The sequence below is a fragment of the Cyprinodon tularosa genome, unplaced genomic scaffold (assembly GCF_016077235.1).
Source record: "Cyprinodon tularosa strain WSP-4 unplaced genomic scaffold, ASM1607723v1 ctg280, whole genome shotgun sequence".
Lineage (NCBI taxonomy): Eukaryota > Metazoa > Chordata > Actinopteri > Cyprinodontiformes > Cyprinodontidae > Cyprinodon > Cyprinodon tularosa.
This window is the reverse complement of record NW_024038986.1, coordinates 1,536,210-1,556,647: the sequence shown is the minus strand read 5'-3', so window position 1 is coordinate 1,556,647 and position 20,438 is coordinate 1,536,210. Positions and strand designations below refer to the sequence as shown.

Below are 20,438 nucleotides of genomic sequence, written 5' to 3'. Positions count from 1 at the left end.
GTTTTCACAGAATACCCGCATCAGTATTATTAAGTATAAACTCCTACAGCTCAGATTCACACGCAGCCTGGAAACCTGAGTGGCTTCCCATAGCACCACCATAACTCAACCTTTAGAGGTTTTAAGATATTTAAATCTATTTATCTTTATCACTAATAAATCAGCGATAATAACATCTGAAATAATGCTTAAATTAGAATTTTAAAAAGTTTTTATGTGTTCCCTTTATACATGTAACAAAGCTTGCTTTTGCATTAAGACCTGATAATTATGAGGTTATCCCTGATTTAATTTATTGTATATTTTCAGCACTCATTAAAAGACTGTTTGCAACTTTTGCACTAATCCTCCCATCCCTTCGGCTGACATGGTGACGGGATCGGCTCTGTGTCTCCTGTTTGCTCTGGGGCTCTTATTCTAGAAAAAAACTAAAGACACCCTGTTTTTTTTCCAGCATTTTTCTCCCAGTGCTGCTCTATTTTTACCTGATCTTTATTTTTACACTGGAAAAAACATCTAGAAATAAGGAAAAATTTCCTAAATTAGGTGTATTTATCCTTAATTTGAGTAGGTAAATAAGATGATTTGCCAATGGAATTAGTATTTTTGCTCTTAAAATAAGATTATTAGATAAAATGCACTTGAAATAAGACAATGCAATTGTTTTTTTCTTATTTAAAAGTAAATTGTCTTGTTTCATTGGCAAAATGTCTCTTTTACCTTCTCAATTCAAGAAAAAATGCACTTATTTTAAGAAAAAATTACTTATCTAGATTTTGATTTTTTCCAGTGTATATAAACTAATTCTTCATTTGTCTTTATTTCATCTCTTTACAATACAGCATATAAAAATAAGGTGGGCAGGTTTGTGGGCGTTACGAATGCAGTATGAGTTTTTAGTATGAATACAAATATTGACAGCGTCCCACTGGAAATTACAGCGACACAAACATGGGGAGCAGAACGATCACAGCCAGTACAGTTTTGCAATGCAGCTGTCAAAAGATGCAGAGGATTTTCACACCATAACGTCTTAACAGGAGACAGAGGAAAAGAGGGAGCAGGGTTCTGTGGAGGTAAATGTAGGTTTATGTAAAATAATCTTTAAGTGTGAATTGAAACTTAAATTCTCCCAAGTCTTTAATAAATGTATATAATGAGAGATTTAAAAATTCTGCCGGATTAATTAACTTCTGCTTGGCACTATGAGTAGGCATTACAAAATGGCGGCGTCCTGCCCCTGCAGTAGGGAACCTCCCAGCGTGGAGACGCAAACTTTTCCTGCATTAGATCAAATCCACCGCTAAGCTAATAATAAACATCAGATGCAGTAACTGCTTTTAAACCTGAGGAGGTGCCAAACAAATGATTTTCGACAGGATTTCATCAAAAGGGCAGTAAACTATCACAAGCTTGTTTGCAAAAAAAGATCAAAATAAAGCTGATTTAGCGGCGGTGACCTAATACTGAGCATCCAGCCTCATGATGACTAAACTCAATACTACTGGAGAGAAGGTACAGAACAGAGGCACTCCTAAAGAACCATGAAGAAAATACCTCTGACACTCTGAAGAAGTCACGTTTAGCACTCATATGAACCCAATAACTCATGAGTGACGCTGTTCGAACAGTAGATTCCTGCCATTTTATGAATTCCACCAGTGAGCTGTTGTAGGATGTGTTGTATTTTCTCACTGTAAATGCAAAACATTGTTAACGTGCCGATAATACTGTAGAGAGAAGGCTAAACACTCACAGTCTGTCTATTGTTTTGTTCTAACCTACAAAATAAAGAAGTAACAGGGATCTCATTGGTAACTGGTATCTAATAAAATGTTGAGCAAGTTCACCATATTTATGATTAAATCAAAACGGGTTTATTGTTCCAGACAAGATTCCTTTGGTATGAGAACAATCGTGTCTTCCTTACCCAGTAAGCAGGACTCAGACTCAACTGTTTTGAAAAAAAAAATATTTTTCTTTTTATGCTTTTGTTTTTTTGTTTTTTTTTGATAAGCAGCTGATGAACCAGTATTAGCTCATCTAGCCCCCATGCCTTTCATGATGCATATATCTTTTACATTACTAGCATAGAAAGGGTTAACATAGCATTCTAGTCCTCTAAATATCTAAAATCAAATATCGCTCAGGTTACTACATTTCACCTCCCACTAACGTCACTGGTTAATCCAATCTGCTACTGGGCGTGGTCCACTAAGGGTTTTTTATTTCATTTATCATTGTTGTGTTTTCCAGGCTCTAGGTATTTGTGACGCAGTAAAGTAGATCTTGCACCTTTGATTATACAGGTTCGTCTTAAAAAATAGAATATGGCATAAAAGGTAAAAAAAAAAATTTCGGTAAAAAAGTTATTTTGAAGATTAAATACACATTTAGTTATATATTTAAGTGTTTCATCCTTGTAAATCTGATGATTATGACTTACAGGTAAAGAAAACACGAAATTCCTCAGAAACTACAAAAGCAGAAATATCAGGCTCCTGAAGAGCATCTCCATTTCTATGCACACAGTACTTGGTCATGCAGCATAGAGGTAATGGGTGACATGGCGTAGGTGTAACTGAAGCCCAGGTTGTTGTGATAGTTGCTTTCAGGTCATCTGCGTTGCTGGGTCTGGTTTCTATCATCTCCCACAGAACAACAGCCAACTGATTATTTATGAGGTTCAGATCAGGCCAGTTACCCAGCCAGTCAGTTACACCACAGTCACTGAACCATCCAGGCCTTTTTATGTAGATGTATGTCAGTTACTGTAAAAACAGGACAACCAATCGAGTCACAAAGGTGTGCAGAATTTAACATAGGGTCAGGAGTTAAAAAGTTAAATATCAGTCTTCAAACAAGTTACTAAGAAATGTTTCATCCATCATAACAAAAATATTGCAGGGTAAGAAGAGAGGTAACCATAAGTCTTGAGAAGCTGCAGCGATCCAAAATAAAGCCAGAAGACTTTTTGTTTCCTACAAGCTGTGGGGAGACTGAAGGTTTGGAGAAGGGATTTTTGTTTATATGAGACCAAAAAGGAACTCTGTCCCACATGCAAAACGGTGCGTGGTGTGGTATGGCTGGAAAAGTTCTCACCCGGAAAAACACTTCTTTATGGATCAAAGTACCAGTAGTTGGCATTTGATTTGGAAATCTAGGTTCCAGAGTCTGGAGGAAATCCGGGATCCATGCTGTTTGAAGTCCAGAGGGAAGTCTCTACAGCAGGGAAAACCAATTAAGAATCATTGGGTCCCAATAAAGAAAATCTACAGCCAGTAAAGGTCTGGAGACATTTTTATTTATAATCTGTTAGAATTTAACACTGACATAAAATGAGGTTTTTATGTATTAATGTTATACACTGACTTTTTAAATAAAAAAAGAAATATAAAAAAGAAATAAAATTTTTACATTTTTAGATATAAAGTGTTTTTTCAAGTAGAGAACAACAATTGTTCAGTTTGGTACAGAGACAATTTCCTGATTAACATATTTAATAAAATACCTGAACTGATTGTTTTTTTCTTTTTTTTTTTTCTGGCTTAATGTTCACAGTGGGCTTTATGCTGCCCTGCAGGGCTTTAAACCTGGGTTTGAATGGATTCTGTTCATGGTGGAGAATCCTACTTCACAGCAGCAGGTTGAGCCAAACATCCTCAAAATTTTCAGGGTCATCTTTGAGCACCATTTCACATTTCTTTCACTAGTTCACTGCACCTCTTCCAGCAGTCCACACATTCTCTGCTCTCTTTTTCTCATCATCTTCTCCTTCTTTCCCATCGCCCGGCTTGCCACAGGCTTGCCTGCTGTGTCTAAAAGTAGCAGCAGCAGCAACCCAGACTGACAGCAGCTCATTGGATCATTTATATAATGTGTAGCCTGGTCCCAGATGCTCTGGAGGGCTTTACCGTACAAACAGGAGAACGGTGCAAGTAAAGATAGACACTGCCCTCAGAACATGCAGTCATTTATAAATGTTTTAAATCAGGTTTAGTCTGGTTTAGCCAGCAGGTGGGTCTACTGTCAGTGATTAACTTGTTGTACTTGTCATCTGCTGGTTCTGGTCCACAGGGTATTTTGCAGTTTGCAGTCGCAAAGGCATTGATCAGAAAATATCACAGCACAAAATTCTACATACATCCACCTGCTGAGAAGATTTATAGAGATACTGATGTCAATATTAATACCAGGACTTGACAACTTATCTAATGACAAAGGTACCAAAGCCTGTTTCAGAACACATGGTGTCATTGTGCTTAAATGGCCAGGAAACTGGCCTGAACCCTATAAGTAAGCTATGGGACATTGTCAATGAGAGGAAGATGAGGGATGGCAGACACAACAATGAAGGAGATCTGAAAGCAGCTGTGGTTCCATTAAACCTGGGTATAACAGGCTGGTTGCCTTAATGTCATACTGATGCTGCAGTTCATGCAAAAATACCCCAAACCCTGCATTGACTGTATCGAAACCAAATTACAGACAAAAGTCTGACTTTTTTCATTTTTTGTAAACCATATTCAGAAATTACTGGAAATAAACTGCAAAATATTTTTTGAATTTCTTCAAATAAGGGCATTTTTTCCTGAATTGAGGAGGTGAGACACTTTGCCAATGGAACAAGACAATTTACATTTAAAATAACAAAAAACAACTCCATTTTCTTATTTCAAGTGCATATTATCTAATTATCTTATTCTAAGAGTGAAAATACTAATTCCAGTGGCAAATCATCTTATTTACCTACTGAAATCAAGGCTAAATACACTTAATTTAAGAAGTGTTTGCTTATTTCTCGATTGTTTTTGCAGTGTAGATAGACACGACAGACCCTTAACACTGACTTTATGAACATCCAGCAAACTGATAATGAGATGCTGGACTCTACTCTGGGTGTTTATCTAACATCAGACTGACTGGAGTATCAACACTGATGCTCTTTATAGGAAAGGTCAGAGCAGACTACCTGATAAGGAAACTGATATCTGGAGGCTAGAGGGAGGCTCCTCAGGTCCCTTTTTCATTTATGTGTTTTTTTTATGGTGTAGTTTGTTGGATCAGCAGTTTATCTCTAGATGAGAAGAAACACGTAGCTAAGCTAATGAGGAAGGCCATCCTAAAGGTGGTGGAAACAAGTCTGAGGTCAGGACTCTCTGCAGACCAGCCAAGTTTCTTTGCACCAAACTGTATCCACCGGCAGACATACAGGTGCTGGTCATAAAATTAGAATATCATGAAAAAGTAGATTGATTTCAGTAATTCCATTTAAAAAGTGAAACTTGTATATTATATTCATACATTACATACAAACTCATATATTTCAGATGTTTATTTTGTTTAATTTTGATGATTACAAATGACAACAAATGAAAATCTCAAATTCATCATATCAGAAAATTAGAATATTGTGAAAAGGTTCAAAATTGATGGCCCCTGGTGCCACACTCTAATCAGCTAATTAACTCAAACCACCTGCAAAAGCCTTTAAATGGTCTTTCAGTCTAGTTCTATAGGCTACACAATCATGGGGAAGACTGCTGACTTGACAGTTGTCCAAAAGACGACCATCGACACCTTGCACAAGGAGGGCAAGACACAAAAGGCCATCGCTAAAGAGGCTGGCTGTTCACAGAGCTCAGTGTCCAAGCACATTAATAGAGAGGCGAAGGGAAGGAAAAGATGTGGTCGAAAAAAGTGTACAAGCAAGAGAGATAACCGCACCCTGGAGAGGATTGTGAAACAAAACCCATTCAAAAATGTGGGGGAGATTCACAAAGAGTGGACTGCAGCTGGAGTGAGTGCTTCAAGAACCACCACACACAGACGTATGAAAGACATGGGTTTCTGCTGTCGCATTCCTTGTGTCAAGCCACTCTTGAACCACAGACAGCGTCAGAAGCGTCTTGCCTGGGCTAAAGAGAAACAGGACTGGACTGCTGGTGAGTGGTCCAAAGTCATGTTCTCTGATGAAAGTAAATTTTGCATTTCCTTTGGAAATCAAGGTCCCAGAGTCTGGAGGAAAAGAAGAGAGGCACTTCATCCACGTTGCTTGAAGTCCAGTGTAAAGTTTCCACAGTCAGTGATGGTTTGGGGTGCCATGTCATCTGCTGGTGTTGGTCCATTGTGTTTTCTGAGGTCCAGGGTCAACGCAGCCACATACCAGGAAGTTTTAGAGCACTTCATGCTTCCTGCAGCTGACCAACTTTTTGGAGATGCAGATTTCATTTTCCAACAGGACTTGGCACCTGCACACAGTGCCAAAGCTACCAGTACCTGGTTGAAGGACCATGGTATCCCTGTTCTTAATTGGCCAGCAAACTCTCCTGACCTTAACCCCATAGAAAATCTATGGGGTATTGTGAAGAAGAAGATGCAATACACCAGACCCAACAATTCAGAAGAGCTAAAAGCCACTATTAGAGCAACCTGGGCTATCATAACACCTGAGCAGTGCCACAGACTGATCGACTCCATGCCACGCCGCATTGCTGCAGTAATACAGGCCAAAGGAGGCCCAACTAAATACTGAGTGCTGTACATGCTCATACTTTTCATGTTCATACTTTTCAGTTGGCCAACATTTCTATAAATCCTTTGTTTTTATTGGTCTTCAGTAATATTCTAATTTTCTGATATGATGAATTTGAGATTTTCATTTGTTGTCATTTGTAATCATCAAAATTAAACAAAATAAACATCTGAAATATATGAGTTTGTATGTAATGTATGAATATAATATACAAGTTTCACTTTTTAAATGGAATTACTGAAATCAATCTACTTTTTCATGATATTCTAATTTTATGACCAGCACCTGTAGAAGTGAACGGCACATCCAACTCTGATCATTTAATGGTGTGAACCAATCATTTTGGTAACATGTTAGTAGAGTTCTAAGTATGTCCAATGACGGGATTAACTTTTCACATGATATTAAATGAGTTCAGCAGCTAAAGGAAAGCATTAAAGACAAAGCATGTGTACAAACAGGAAGTCTCCCTTTGACCTAAATTGTATGTGAGTGTCTTATGCATTTTTATTCAATATGGAAAGTACTTCTTTGCATTCAGAAAAGCTATTTATATTAGGTAGAGCAGCCAGAAATGTCACTGGAGTAAAAATAGTGATATTTCCTGATAATATAACACACACAAAAAAATACAGTGCTGTAAAACTACCCCAGATAGTAATGCTGTTTTTCTTTATAAAAAAAATATACTCAGATAAATGCGAGTTCACCTCTGCCTGCTGTTGTGTGTACAATTTAATTGTTATTATAGATGGCTGCTGTTCTTAATACAAAGTAATCATCTGCACAATCAGCAGATTTGTTTAATTTATCCTACCCAGGTGCACTTTTTATCTGATCTGACTGCAATGTTTAATTACTGTACAGTGTTCTAACTTCTCCCTTACTTCCAGCTGAAAACACCAGCATTGAACCACTGTGGAACAATAACAGATTATTCTTTTATTTTATGCTTGGGAAACTTCACCTTGAGTCTGATGTATCTATATTATACCGGGTAGATGTTTCTTTCTTTTTAAAAGGAGTGACATAAAAAAAAAAACATTATTTTTCCCCCTACGTCTTTAAGAGAGAAGTCTGTTTAATGTTTCAAAGTTGGACTTGGACTTGGTAAATTAAGGAGAGTATAAAAAACACAAACAGTAACATCTGGGTAATTTTCACCCATGAACAAAGTGGAACAAATTATACTGCTTTCTGCTTTTCTCTAATCTATCTTTTTCTCTAATGCTTTATCCCTGCATTTGTAAGGTGCTTTTCCCCCCTTGATGTTCTGATAGGCTCTGTGGAGGATTTGTTTCAGAGTTTTATTAAGTAGCTGGTCAATTATCTCCATTTGGTTTTCTGGTGGTTGTGCCTAGTGTTGCACCAAGGCAATTTTTTGGCCCCAATACCGATACCCCATACCTGGCTGTGCAGTATTGGCCTATACCGATACCATCTGTTTGAAATTGATGTGTGTGTATAAATGAAGAACTGCATACTACTTGGATGTAAAATAACTGCCATCATCATTGTCAAGCTGCTGCCTACCTTTGTGAAGCAGGAAAAAGACTAATACAAAGTCAATCCAGTAGGACTTTTTATTGCCTACCTGGAATGGGTGACAATAGTTGAATAAACTTTTGGCTCTCAAAATGGTATCGGTGCCCTATTTGCTGGTACTCGCCACCATTACCAATACTGTGCTGGAACGGGGCCCCGCCCGATACTGGTATCGGTGCAACACTATTGGCATATAAAGTCACTATGCCATTTAAGGCAATGCTGTTGTATTTCTAGATTTCCTCCCAATAAACCGAGCCTTAGGTCTACAGTTAGCCATAAAACTATTTTCCCTATCAAATATTAATGGTTTTAATGTTTAAGAGAATTTCTACTATAATGAATTTGCTAATTTGTCACACCTGAGAGAGTTGGTTATCTATTGCAAATGATTCCCTTTGGAAATCTGCTTTAAAGCACCATTATTCACAGCAATGGAATATCATCCCTGTTGATGAGTAATAAATAAACACCCATTGTTGAGCTATTCCAACTTTTAGATCTCTTCCAGTCACACTTCAAGAGAACACCAGGCATTCAATGAGAGAGAATGTAGCATAAAGACTACAACGCTGGATCAGAGTCTGAGGTCTTTCATCAGGAACAGTTTTAACAAATAACGAGCCAGGGTCACAACCAAAAGACACAATTTTTCCTTTGGAATAATTGAAAAGTTAAATTCATAGATATCTGACTTTTAGACTTTAGACTCAGGAATTTAAAGACTTTTAAAGGTAGGCAGGGAGAACAACAGGTTACTACAGCAAGGAATGCAGATAGACGGTTCCTTATCAGTGGAGCATAAGATCCAAATACCTGTTCAGAAGTCTTCACATTCATGAGCCTCATGACAAGCACTGCTTGTGTGGAGGAATTAACAGTATGCTTAGAAAACACCTCATAGGTCAGCGGCTTTACTAGATTAGATCTGGAGCGGCTTTTTACAAGATACAACAAACTGTTTTAGAGGTTGTTGTTTTTTTTACATGTAACTGCGCAGTTACCATAAGGGAAAAAAATGCATTAAATGGTGAAAGGAACATCCCTCAATCAGCTTCATGGAGTGTGTGCCTTTTAGTTAAGCAGCCTAAAGTATGTCTAAATTGTGGACTCCTGTCTGCCTTCACACTTAAATACTGACCCCAAGTGGCAGATTAAGGGTACTACATATGATATAAATCTGTAGTAGCAAACGTGATCTACTCTACCTGTTGATGATAAAGCAATAAGGTGAAGGAATGAGACATAATTCTGTCTCGGAAAAAATTTCCTTCCGCTTGTTTTTCCCTCTTTATCATGATACAACCTCAAACTTTACTGTTTTACAGACCAACACAAAGTGGTATGCTGATAAGGGGGAGTGGTGGCCCAGTGGTAAGGGCATAGAGCTTGGAATCCTGAGGTTCTGAGTCCGAGCCCCACTCCCACAGACTGCCACTCTGGATCCCCGAGCAGGAACCTTAACCCCTGCACAATGGCAACCTATTGCTGCCATTGTGCAGCGCTCGGGGATCAATAAAGTTCATTATTTAAAATATATATATATATATTTTAGCTAGCTCTTTCCACCTCCACATCCTCTCTAACCAGCTTTCTTGTAACTGCCATCTGAAAACCCCCTCACAGCCTAAACTGAAGAAAGGTATTTATCTAATTCTAGGTGTACACAAACTTTGATCCCTCCCATATTCTAAATCTATTGGGTCTGGTTTGTTGGTGACCCCTTGTTCCCTCTTCAGGAGCTTTAACTATTCTCTATACAGCTTCCACAGGGTTTAGGAATGTGTTCAGAGTTAGGAAACAGAACTAGAACTGTTTTTTAAGACTGAGGTCAGGAATCAATGGAGGTCAAATTCCCCCCTTACCAAACTTCAAATACATGCAGCCATTGACAGAGGTGTCCAGATACAAATATACAAAAATTATCTCTACTCTCTACTAATTAGATTTTAAAAATAGACTTGCTTTGTTCCATTTAAGCTCATTTTCGTTATGACCTGTTGGTATTTAAAAGAAATAAAAACCATCAAAATGATTTGTTTCATTCAGACAATTCATTTTATAGTGGTTGGGCTCAGTACTACACCAAAATAAATAGTTCAAGAATGAATAGAAAATCCCTTTATTGTCCCACAACGGGGAATTTGTGATGATGCAGTTAAATTTGACACTCTTGAAATTAGTAATTAAACTAAGAAAATTAAGTGTATAAGGAAATTATCATCCAGAATTGTAGAAAAAAAATTTCTTAAAATGCTTCCTGCATTACTTTTAAACTTACCGTAGTAGTTTTGAAAATACTTTTGAGTAAAAAGCTTAAATTAATGCTCTAACTTCTACAAAAGTGTTTTAAACAGTAGGATATATATATACTTCTACTTGAGTAATAAAAAGGAATTATTTTTATCACCTCTGTCCAGTGACGTGATTGAAACAATTCATTAATTTCTTTAGTGGAACCAATACTTTGGTAACATAGTTTAGCTTATAGTTGGTCAGACTGGATGCAGGACATCTAAAAAAAAAAAACATCTGTTAAATTATTTCAGATGTTTCTTGGATCTGGACTTGAGAACAAGCAATGCATTTTGTTTTTAAGGCCAATGCTAACCAGTTATTTTGTCATCAGTCTGATTCCACATAATGTGCAGCAGATATGCTTTAGCATAGGCTTGGGGCTAATATATTTTCTTCTCCATTTACATAATAATGTCACAACGATAAATGTAACACAAATCTTACAAAGACAAAAAAAAAAAACATTTATAAACTACTCAAACATACCTTAACAATTTATAGCAAATTGTCAATCTTTAATAAACATTTTTAATGTTGATAACTTCACTTCCAGCTGTTGAGTCATCAGATTCCTCCACATGATCCATATATCTCTTTAGCTGCTCCACAGTTACCTGGCCTATTAGGGTCATCTATCAATGTGATCTTTGTTCAATCCATCACTATAGTTGTTAAAATCTATTTAGAAAATCTGGAGGTTGGGATTCTGATCTGCCAATGGGTGAAAAAGACAAGATAGATGGGGGTTTTAAAAATGTGTCTGTCGTGTGCCTCTGTTCCTCATGAGTCCTAAATTCTCAACTTTTCTAAAGAACAAATCCCAAATCAGCTGATCAAAAAGCTTGGATGACACTGGTGTAATTTATATCCATCAAGACTATTTGTTTTCATAAATATAAACCAGAGTTTATACCAAGTCGCACGATTATTTCCAGGTGCTCTTATTTTAATCAGTTGTGCACATCTGCTGCAGGGAGGATATAAAGAAGCCTTTAGGTAAATCAGTTTCTCTTATAAGAGACAGCCCTTTGCTAATGCAGAGTAATCTGGGATTACAGGGATGGTTTATATTTAATCTGAACACATTCCTTACCTTCAGCATACAGTAATTCAGATAAAGCTCCTCATAGTTTTGGGGCTTATTTACATCCAGCAGCACCACACTGACCCAGAGGGCAAAGGGTGTTTTTGTAGAATCATGCAGTATAAACAGATTGAACAGATTTTTAATGTGCACATTTCCTTAAAAAGTTTTAATTCTGCTGCGTTAACAGAATTATCAAACTTATGTTTTTCAGTTAACTGAAAGATGTTTGTGCTTTAGTGGATATAAAAAGAAGCCAACCTCTTTAAAATATGGAAATGCTGCTAATCCTTCATAATCCAAATGGTAGACGGCACCATACGGGAACAGGAAAATTAGCTGAAAGATAAAAATGACTAAACAGATTAATTCAGGTCACAAAGAATTTTATGTTATGGGGGAAAAAACAAACAAAAAAACTGGTATACTTTAGCAGGAAGCTTGATTTAGAGTAGAAATGTATAAAAGAAAAGAGGAGCATAAAGATAAAACTTGATAAAATAAACTAATGAAGGGGAAACAAACTGCAGATATTTCAGTCACCAGTTTCTGGGAAGAAAAAAAATAAAAATAAATAAATCAATAACCTAATCAAGTTTTACTTCAGCTTCTCTTCTATAACAGGCATCAGCTGAAATAATTCTCATTTGTCCAAAAAAATAAAACCCAGTTTCTTATACGTCTGAATTTTACTGGTGGAATGACCGATGTCATTTTAGTTTTAGTCAATATCAGTTGATACCAATAATCATAGTGCATCACTGCCTGAATGCATCTAGATAAATGATAAGTTAATGTATTCAACATTAACTGGCCTGTTTGAGACACTGGAGGAAAAAAAAATTTAATCAAAAACAGCTCAGTTATTTAAGTGCGTATTAAGGTGGATAGCAAAGTGGGACCAAATATAATTATTAAAAAGGTGGCAAATGCTTAATCTTTGCTACTTGAACTCTAGAGCTGACTAAGTAAAAATGGTTTATAATGACATAAGATCCAGACTCTTTTCATAAAAGAATCACGCTCTTAAAAACAATGCAAGGTATTCATCCCTCTTAAATGTCTCTACATTCAATCAACCATAAATCGGAGTGCATTTAATTGAATATTAATGTGATAGACCAACGGAAATTAGAGGTAAAAAATAATTAACCTACAGTACAGTCAGTTCTCTGCGCCTTGCATATTGAAATGAAATGTGAAAATTTGACATGCAAATACCTTTGCATAAAAGCCGCTGATCGTACTAAGGAAACTCAACAAAAGCATTTAAGTTTTCTTTCATATATAAAGTTTTATTTCAAAACATTTCAGGTCCAAAAATACAACTTAAAACCCAAATACAAGCCTGTACATGTATATAAACTGTGCTTTTGTTTCTGCAATAAAAAATAAAAAAAGACTCTCCATATAATTGCTGATAAACAGCCTTAGAAACGTTTTGCATGACGTAGTAAAGATAAATGAGGCCTCCTCTGGCTGGCAGCGGGGTGCTTTGGTAACACCTGCTAATGCGCAAAGATTCACAAAGTGATAAAAGCACTTTGAACAGCAAAAGGTTACGGTGTATCTTCATATTACAGGATATAAAACATGCTCCAGATAAACTACATTAATAACAAAACCTTTTTAAAACATGCAAAACATACAATAGAACATTTGAAAATATTTAAAACATAATTACTAATCTGAAAAAAAAAAAAAAAAAAGCAAAGACAGGTCAGGATGGTTTGTTCAGATCCAGATACGTTGAACCATTTCCCAGTAAAATCGGACGCGTCACCTGTAAATCCTGATTTGTCAGTTTTGGTTCTCGTCCTCAAAAGGCCAAATGTCACTTTTAAAACCAAAGCCTGGCCTTCCTCAGGCTGCACACTTAAAAACAGGCCTACTCAGCCGGAGGGTTCTTGTTCTTCTTATTCAGGATTTTACGGAGGCTCTCGGGCATCAGGTACGGCCTCTCGGCGCTGCCGTCGTTCCTCTCTAGGTCCTCCACTGGAAAGATTCAGGTAAGAAAAACAAATCAAGCAGCTGAAACGATTGGTCCGAGCACTAAACTTCCCAACAATGAAGGTAGAGGAACTTTTAAGAGACAAAAACGGTTTAAGGAAAAAAAGGCATTCAGCTTTATCAGAGCAAGAAACATGCAACCATAAGTTTTCAATCTTTATCACAGTTAACACACAGCATCGTTGTTTTTTTGTTTTTTAAACTATTTAGTAAATTAAGCTAGAACCCTGCTAGGTCCTTGTGGCGTTTAATAAGTTATATCAGTTAAGGATTAGTGTGAGAATAAAGCGCTTCACCGAGGATAACAGGATTACTGAGTGCAGTGCAAAAAAATTTTAATCTCAATAAGTAATTTTTTCTTAAAATAAGTGCATTTTTTCTTTAATTGAGGAGGTAAGTGAGAAACTTTGTTAATGGAACAAGACAATTTACAACTAAAATAAGAAAAAACAATTATGTCCCATTACAGACAATATATTATAATATAATTGCAGATTATCTAATTATCTTATTTTAGAGTAAAAAAAAAGTTAATTCCATTGGCAAATAATCATATTTACCAGCTCAAATTAAGGGTAAATACACTGAATTTAAGACATTTTTAGATCTTTTTTTGTGGTTTAGATATTACAGCTTCAAAGCAGCCTATTGTTTTACATTTACAGTAAAAACATGGAGGCCGTAAAAGAGGCACAACATGGTCAAGTTTTCACTCTTAAATCAAACTGTTAGTCATTTACCAGAATACAAAAGCACACACCCCCAAAAAAGACAAAAATATAAATAAATCTCCATGATGGGAGAATGCTGTACGTTCTCACCAATTAGTGACTGCACAGACTCTTTAAAAGTTTTTAAAATTTGTATGGAGTGAATTTTGTTTTTCTTTATCGCAACAAGAAAAGATTATTAAGTTTAATTGCCTTCTTTTCAAACCGTTTTAGATCACATTATCTTCTCCTATGCAGGGAGATTTCCAGGATTAGTGTCTGGAAATTGTCAATGTGGGCATCAAAAGCAACTGTTTTAAGCTTGTGGAAAATATGATCAGTGGGACAATTTTAAAAAGAATGCAATTCCTAAATCTCAGGTTTTTTGGGCTTGCATCAATACTGGAACAAAAACTCCTTCCATATTCCTGACCGGTCCCTATGCTGAGCTTTCATATCAAAATAAAATGTATTCATATTAAGGCATGTTTTGAAATAATTTCCATTCAGCAAAGTAGATTTTTATCTTCAGTGGATGTTATATTTTATGTAAGGCATGTTGAGAATGTAATAATTGGTAGAACATTCAGTATTACAGAAATCAAACTATCGTTTTAATGCAGATTTTGAAGTTTCACTTTTAATGGAGAGCATCAGGTCAGAAAGACCTCTTTACCATCACCCTCATCTCTTTATCTCCATGTTTCTATGAGTTTAGGTGAGGATTCTGCTCGGCTGCTCAAGAACATTAGTATGAACTCCAGTCAGGAAAAACTATGCTAGAAACCTAATAATGCTAACATTTGAGGCTCAACTGAAATTAAATGAAGTGAATAAATAAACTCCTTTTTGGCAAAACATGAAAACATTATCGTTACAAAGTAAACTGTCAGGCTTTGAGACGTTCCATTAAACTCTGACTATAGAGAGTAACGATCATGCAAGCACTAATCCCACCCCTTATTTTCACCACTGTCTCTCCTCACTTCCTGGTTCCTGCAGTAGATTGCATTGAAGGGCTACAACATGTGGAGCACAATGAGATGCACTAAAAATATTTGTAAAGTTGAGCTAAAAACAACTCAGAGGTTTCAATTCAACCATCACTTTAAGTTTGACTAAACAAAGGGCAGCATACTTTTTGGTGGCCATTCTTAAGGGTTGCATTTAAGGAGTTGTTGTCCTGTGCATAAACGGAGGATTACCAGACTAATCTGGATTTTATTGTCCTTTTAACTTCTACAAAGTCCTAATCTCTAAGCTTTGTCCTTTTCCAGAGGCTCTTTAAGCGTTGCATCGTCCTCCGGCGCGGACGGATCCTCTGCCTCGTCCTTCCACAGAATCTCACGCAGAGTCATCGACATGAAATAAGGCCTCTCAGCCGAACCGTCGTTGCGTTCCAGGTCTTCACCTTAATGTTTGAGTGTGTGTTTGTGTTCATAGGTGGAGCAGAAATTAGTAGATTGTGGAATAGCAGTGTTAAAGGGAAACAGGAGAGAGAGGGAAGGAGAGACAAAAACCAGAAAGAAAGTCAAAATGGCAAGCAAAGGCACCCAAGACTTGTAGCTTTTGAAAGTTAAAAGTTACACATGAAGCAAACAACTCTCAGGTAAAACAGAACAGAACAACCAGGCTGTTATGCTGCAGTCGTGCAGAAACTTAGCGGTAGCTCACCGTTTTAAGGAGTTAGGAATTAGTGAAAGCACCAACCCTGAGAGCAAAGTCAAAAAAGCCGAAAAAAACTGAAATAAAACAACTCAATACTTACAGAAGCAGAGGAACAGCGTGTCCACACACATGGCGTACACGCTGAAGAATCCATGGGCGATGAGATACGAACCGACCACCACGGTCTGTGGGGGCAATCAGAACCATCAATGGAAACGTTGACGTGTTCCTGAACAGCAGAGTCATTTCAAAAAGGAAAACTTACCAGGATTGGTACCCAGTAGTAGTGGAGGTGGGGGGCTGTATCTTCAAAGGCTTTCACTCGTCCAGAGAAGAAAAAGAAGGAAAAGACCCCTGAACAGAAAAAAAATAAAAAATAAAACCCAACACTTTTTACATAACTGGATGGCTTCATACAAAAATATATATTAAGATCTTATTTTGAATGTTGAAATACGCAGATGCGTTTGTAGCCAATTTAATTCCTGCTGTGTTGGAATTATTTGAACATAAAATGCACAAAGAAACAGGCTGTTTTTCAACTATATCAGCAGGTTAAATGTTTTCTAGAGGTGGAAACACCAACAAATGCTTCGCTTTGTAGCTTTATTAAAGAAGAGGGAGATCGGTAGTGATGCGATCCACTAGGGGAGGGGCCAAAATAGATGACGTCCAAAACCTCGTTACCCTGATACCACACGAGCGCTTTGGAAAGTGGTTCAGAAAGCGCAAGAACTTCAACAGGCATTTAAACAGCCTCATTACTCAGTTAAGATGTGGGAGTTTATAGGAGATTAGTGGTCAGTTGTATGGATTATAAGAATAGATTGAATGAAAAACAACCAATCAAGTTGGTTAAAACTATTTTAGTTAGATTAAAGAATGAAATGCTCAAAATCTGAGCAGGCCACTGGACACAGTTGTAACTTTAGGGTTAAGTACTATTGCCGTCTATTGAACATTTATCAATGTTGGTGGTGTCCGCTGTAAGACATTGACCCTCATTCCTGAGGTTGATGATTCATGACCCACCTTAGACTTTTGAAAGCTGCAATTATATTTAAGTATTTTGGCTAATGTGACTAATTTGTGCTGGGTTGCCCTTGTAAAAATATAGATTGGATAAAACACTGTCAAATTAATATTAGTTAGTTTGGCCAAAATATTGATTGAACACATAACCTCCAACCCAATTAAAACTAAAAACTGTGGAAAAACTATTGTGTTTTAATAAAAATGACCAACACCTTTTTTCTCATCATGGCCCAGTTTGCACAAACACTTTCACTGTCTGCTTGAGCTTGTTTCACTAAAGTGGCAGAAAAACAGTTTACCTTAAATGATTGTTCTCATCTAAGACATTTTAACATACAAAAAAAAACATGCAAAAATGTTATTACACACACCAATTAACAATTTAAAAGGAATTAAATGGGGAAAAACATTACAAAATAAATCCCAGATATTATTACTAACTGTAATGACATGCTTACATGGAACCTCATGAACTGTGGGGATCATTGAAGCAAACGGTTCAAATGCCTCATTAGGCTTCATCTCACCATCACTAGCAACCATTGAAGAAGAGCTCACTCCTAAAGCCGTCCAAAGCTCAGAAGATTTAGGTCATTTTAAAAGGAAAGCAGAATTTTCTAGGACTGTTCAGCTGTTACAGCAAATGGATATTAGTCAGATGTGGCTCATTTCCAGCTTTCTTAGTTTTGATAATTTATTCAACTTTTTTTAGATGCGAAAAACCACATTCTTCTACAGGACGTCAATACAGCCTCTAGGGGGAGCCAACATGAAGCCTAAAGGAAGGCTAAATGTACTACAGCTGTTTTTTAAACTGTAACCTATGCTGGATTAGTAAGTGTTGACAAGCAAATGTGATAAATAGGGAACGGCCACAGTGCTGTTCACAGGTAGCAATGCTAATGGTGCAATTTGCTAACCTACCAGTAAATAATGTTTATACTGAAGGACGCTTAAAATGTCGACTCTTACTAGTTTGTGTTTGATAGAAACCAGACTCTGTGCAAACTGGGCCGATTAATTGATTTGCAAAATAATCTTTATCTGAAGCCCTAGTTGTATTAAAAAGGAAGATTATTTTTTTTCTGATTAATTAATAATTGGATAGAAAAAGATTTCTGAAAGAAGACTTTTTACAAAATGAAACCAGGTGAAACTTAAATGGTTCCACTTGAGGTGTTCTGGATAGAGAATATTGAAAGATTATTAGTATTTTTTTTTATCTTAAATCCAAAATGTTTACATATTTCTTGTATAATTTTTGTATATGTGCATTGCTCTGTCATCTAAAGGCATGCTTTAAAGTCTCTATACTCAAGTTAACAATTAATCGATTAATAAAATAGTTGATTACTTCAAAAAACGATCAATCACGATTTATCGCATTAATTGTTTCTGCGATAAATAAAACTGCTTTTGGTCGACAGACGAGGAAAATAAACTAATCAGTCGGAATTTTTATCAGCAGGTCCGATTTTGACAACATCTCTGATTCTACTGGTGAAACTTTACAGCAGGCAAGTCTGCTAACTCTTAAAAAAAATAAAGGACCTTTCTTGGCCAGAAGTTGAGTTAAACCTAACCCCGGTGAACCTTTTTGCATTTTCTTTCTGTGTGAAATTATTTAATCATAATTTGACACACAAACCAGGATTTAATTGGAAAAATACCTTCAGGGATTAAAGCAAAAGCAGAACCCTGAGCCTGAACTTTTTCAACACAGGCAAGACACTTTCAAGCCATGCCAGGAGGGTGTGGGGGCAAGGGATGAGAGATTGCATGAATGATTGAAGACTAAATTTGACTTTTGAAAATCAAATACCAAAAACGGCCAGAAGATGGCAAAGGTGCATCTAGATCTACCACTTGCATGTACAGCATTTCTTTTGATATCCTGTTTTGCTGCCAAGTGTTCCTGGAGCCCAGCGTGCAGAAGCAAACGTCTGGTTGACCAAACTTCCTGCTCCAGCTGCTAAATGGCTCGCCATCTTGCCCCGTCTCCTCCAGCCATGCCCAGCGCCATTTATTTTTTAAGAGCCTTTATCATTTGGTCATGAACTGCATTGTTCCCACTCCATGCAATTCCGTTCTCTCCATCGTCCTTCTCTCCAAACACAAAGTTTAATTTATTTATTTTTTGACTTTTTACTCGTCTCTCCATTGAATGGAGCCGTAAATGATGCAAGGTGACTTTCAGTGTAGAACTTGAGCACTGGACCACAATCTGGCGACTTGAGCAAGAAGCGAAAGGAGGAGGTACACGCTTTCCTAAGACCCGCCCCCTGCTTCTGACTGGGTAATATTGTTAGTATCAGAGCGCTTCTTTGCTACCATTGGCTGACAAACACAAGAGGGATTTCGATTGTCTATTTACTGTTTACCATTTTGTTACCCATGGGAAATCCAGCCTGGGGCCAGAATACTTTAATCCCTGTACTTTTTAAAGTAGATATATTTGATCCACACCAGCAAAGTGCATTACTTAAAAAAAAAAAAAAAAAAAAAATCACTCACCTACAAGCCCAACAATGAGCAGTTTTCCCAAAAATAAGAGGAAATCCGTCACCTTATCCACAACAGCAACCCTGATGGATTAAACGTGTCATTAGTATAAAATGAAGACATTAGAAAGTCAACTCTACCTGATATTTAATCTAATATATTTAAAATTACCTGATCACGTTTCTCATGAGGAGGAAGAAGGCATCTTTTGCTGAGGCACAAAAGTGTTTGCCATAGATCGCCACCTAGAGGCCAAACATGCACATTAAAAACAAATACATCTTATGCTACGTTCACACCAAAAGCAGCAGGAGCAGCTAGTTTACATGCAAAGTCAATAGTTGGCTCGCGTCAAGGTGCAGCAAAACGTCTCGTAGCGTGTTTTGAGCAGCAGGCGCCTTGCGTTTGAGCAGCTTAAGCAGCGTGTCGGGAGCGTTTAAGCATCTGACGTGCGTGATGCGCCGCAAACGCAGCAGCTGCTCGACTTGGAAAAATGTAACTTTTGCCGCTCGACACACCACATCTACCAATCAGAGAAGCTGATCTGGAAGCTCGCAGAGAGACCGACATCGCTGATGATGCAGATCACCATGATCACTCCTGTGAAAAAGTTTATTAACGGCTAAATTAATTAAAAATGCTAAAATGTTCACTTTTATTATCCTGGTGCCTGCAGTTTAGAATACATACTTGCTAACCGCCTTCCAGCCGCCACGGCAAACCGCGACGAGGCTACTGGGCCATAGGCTGCTGTTCAATGGGATTCCAGTGACAGCGACCAGCTGGTATGTGGGGATCTAAACGGCTCCGACAGCGAAATAATACTTGAATGCAGGATGGTAATCTGGATGAACTGACTGCACAGATTAAGTTTTCAGGTGGACTTTCTCACTTAAAAATATATTTTAACTACTGTATTCCCACTGATCACAGCATATATAGCTGCCATTGTTACAGGCAGGCTAGGGTAGCTCCGCCCGATGCGCATCAGACCCACTTTGCTGCTCCAGTTGCACGTCAGAAACTTATACAAGCATCAAAAATGAAGCAG

At 37.3% G+C, this 20,438-nt stretch overlaps 1 protein-coding gene across 3 annotated transcripts in view; it reads right to left on the bottom strand.

The window, feature by feature from the left end:
* Positions 1-12,730: 12,730 nt before the first annotated feature.
* LOC119786844 (choline transporter-like protein 2) overlaps positions 12,731-20,438 on the bottom strand; it is a 57,114-nt gene continuing 49,406 nt past the window's right edge. For 2 of the 3 annotated variants that reach the window (XM_038290394.1, XM_038290393.1), the window contains exons 18-22: positions 19,559-19,632; positions 19,400-19,470; positions 16,116-16,204; positions 15,951-16,035; positions 14,088-15,593 (exon numbers count right to left, since the gene is read on the bottom strand). In XM_038290394.1, coding sequence (XP_038146322.1) covers positions 15,439-15,593; positions 15,951-16,035; positions 16,116-16,204; positions 19,400-19,470; positions 19,559-19,632 — 474 coding nt within the window. In that variant the 3' untranslated portion in view covers positions 14,088-15,438. Of the gene's footprint in view, positions 13,458-14,087; positions 15,594-15,950; positions 16,036-16,115; positions 16,205-19,399; positions 19,471-19,558; positions 19,633-20,438 lie in introns of those variants that run through there. The other variant, XM_038290395.1, reaches the window with a different exon arrangement.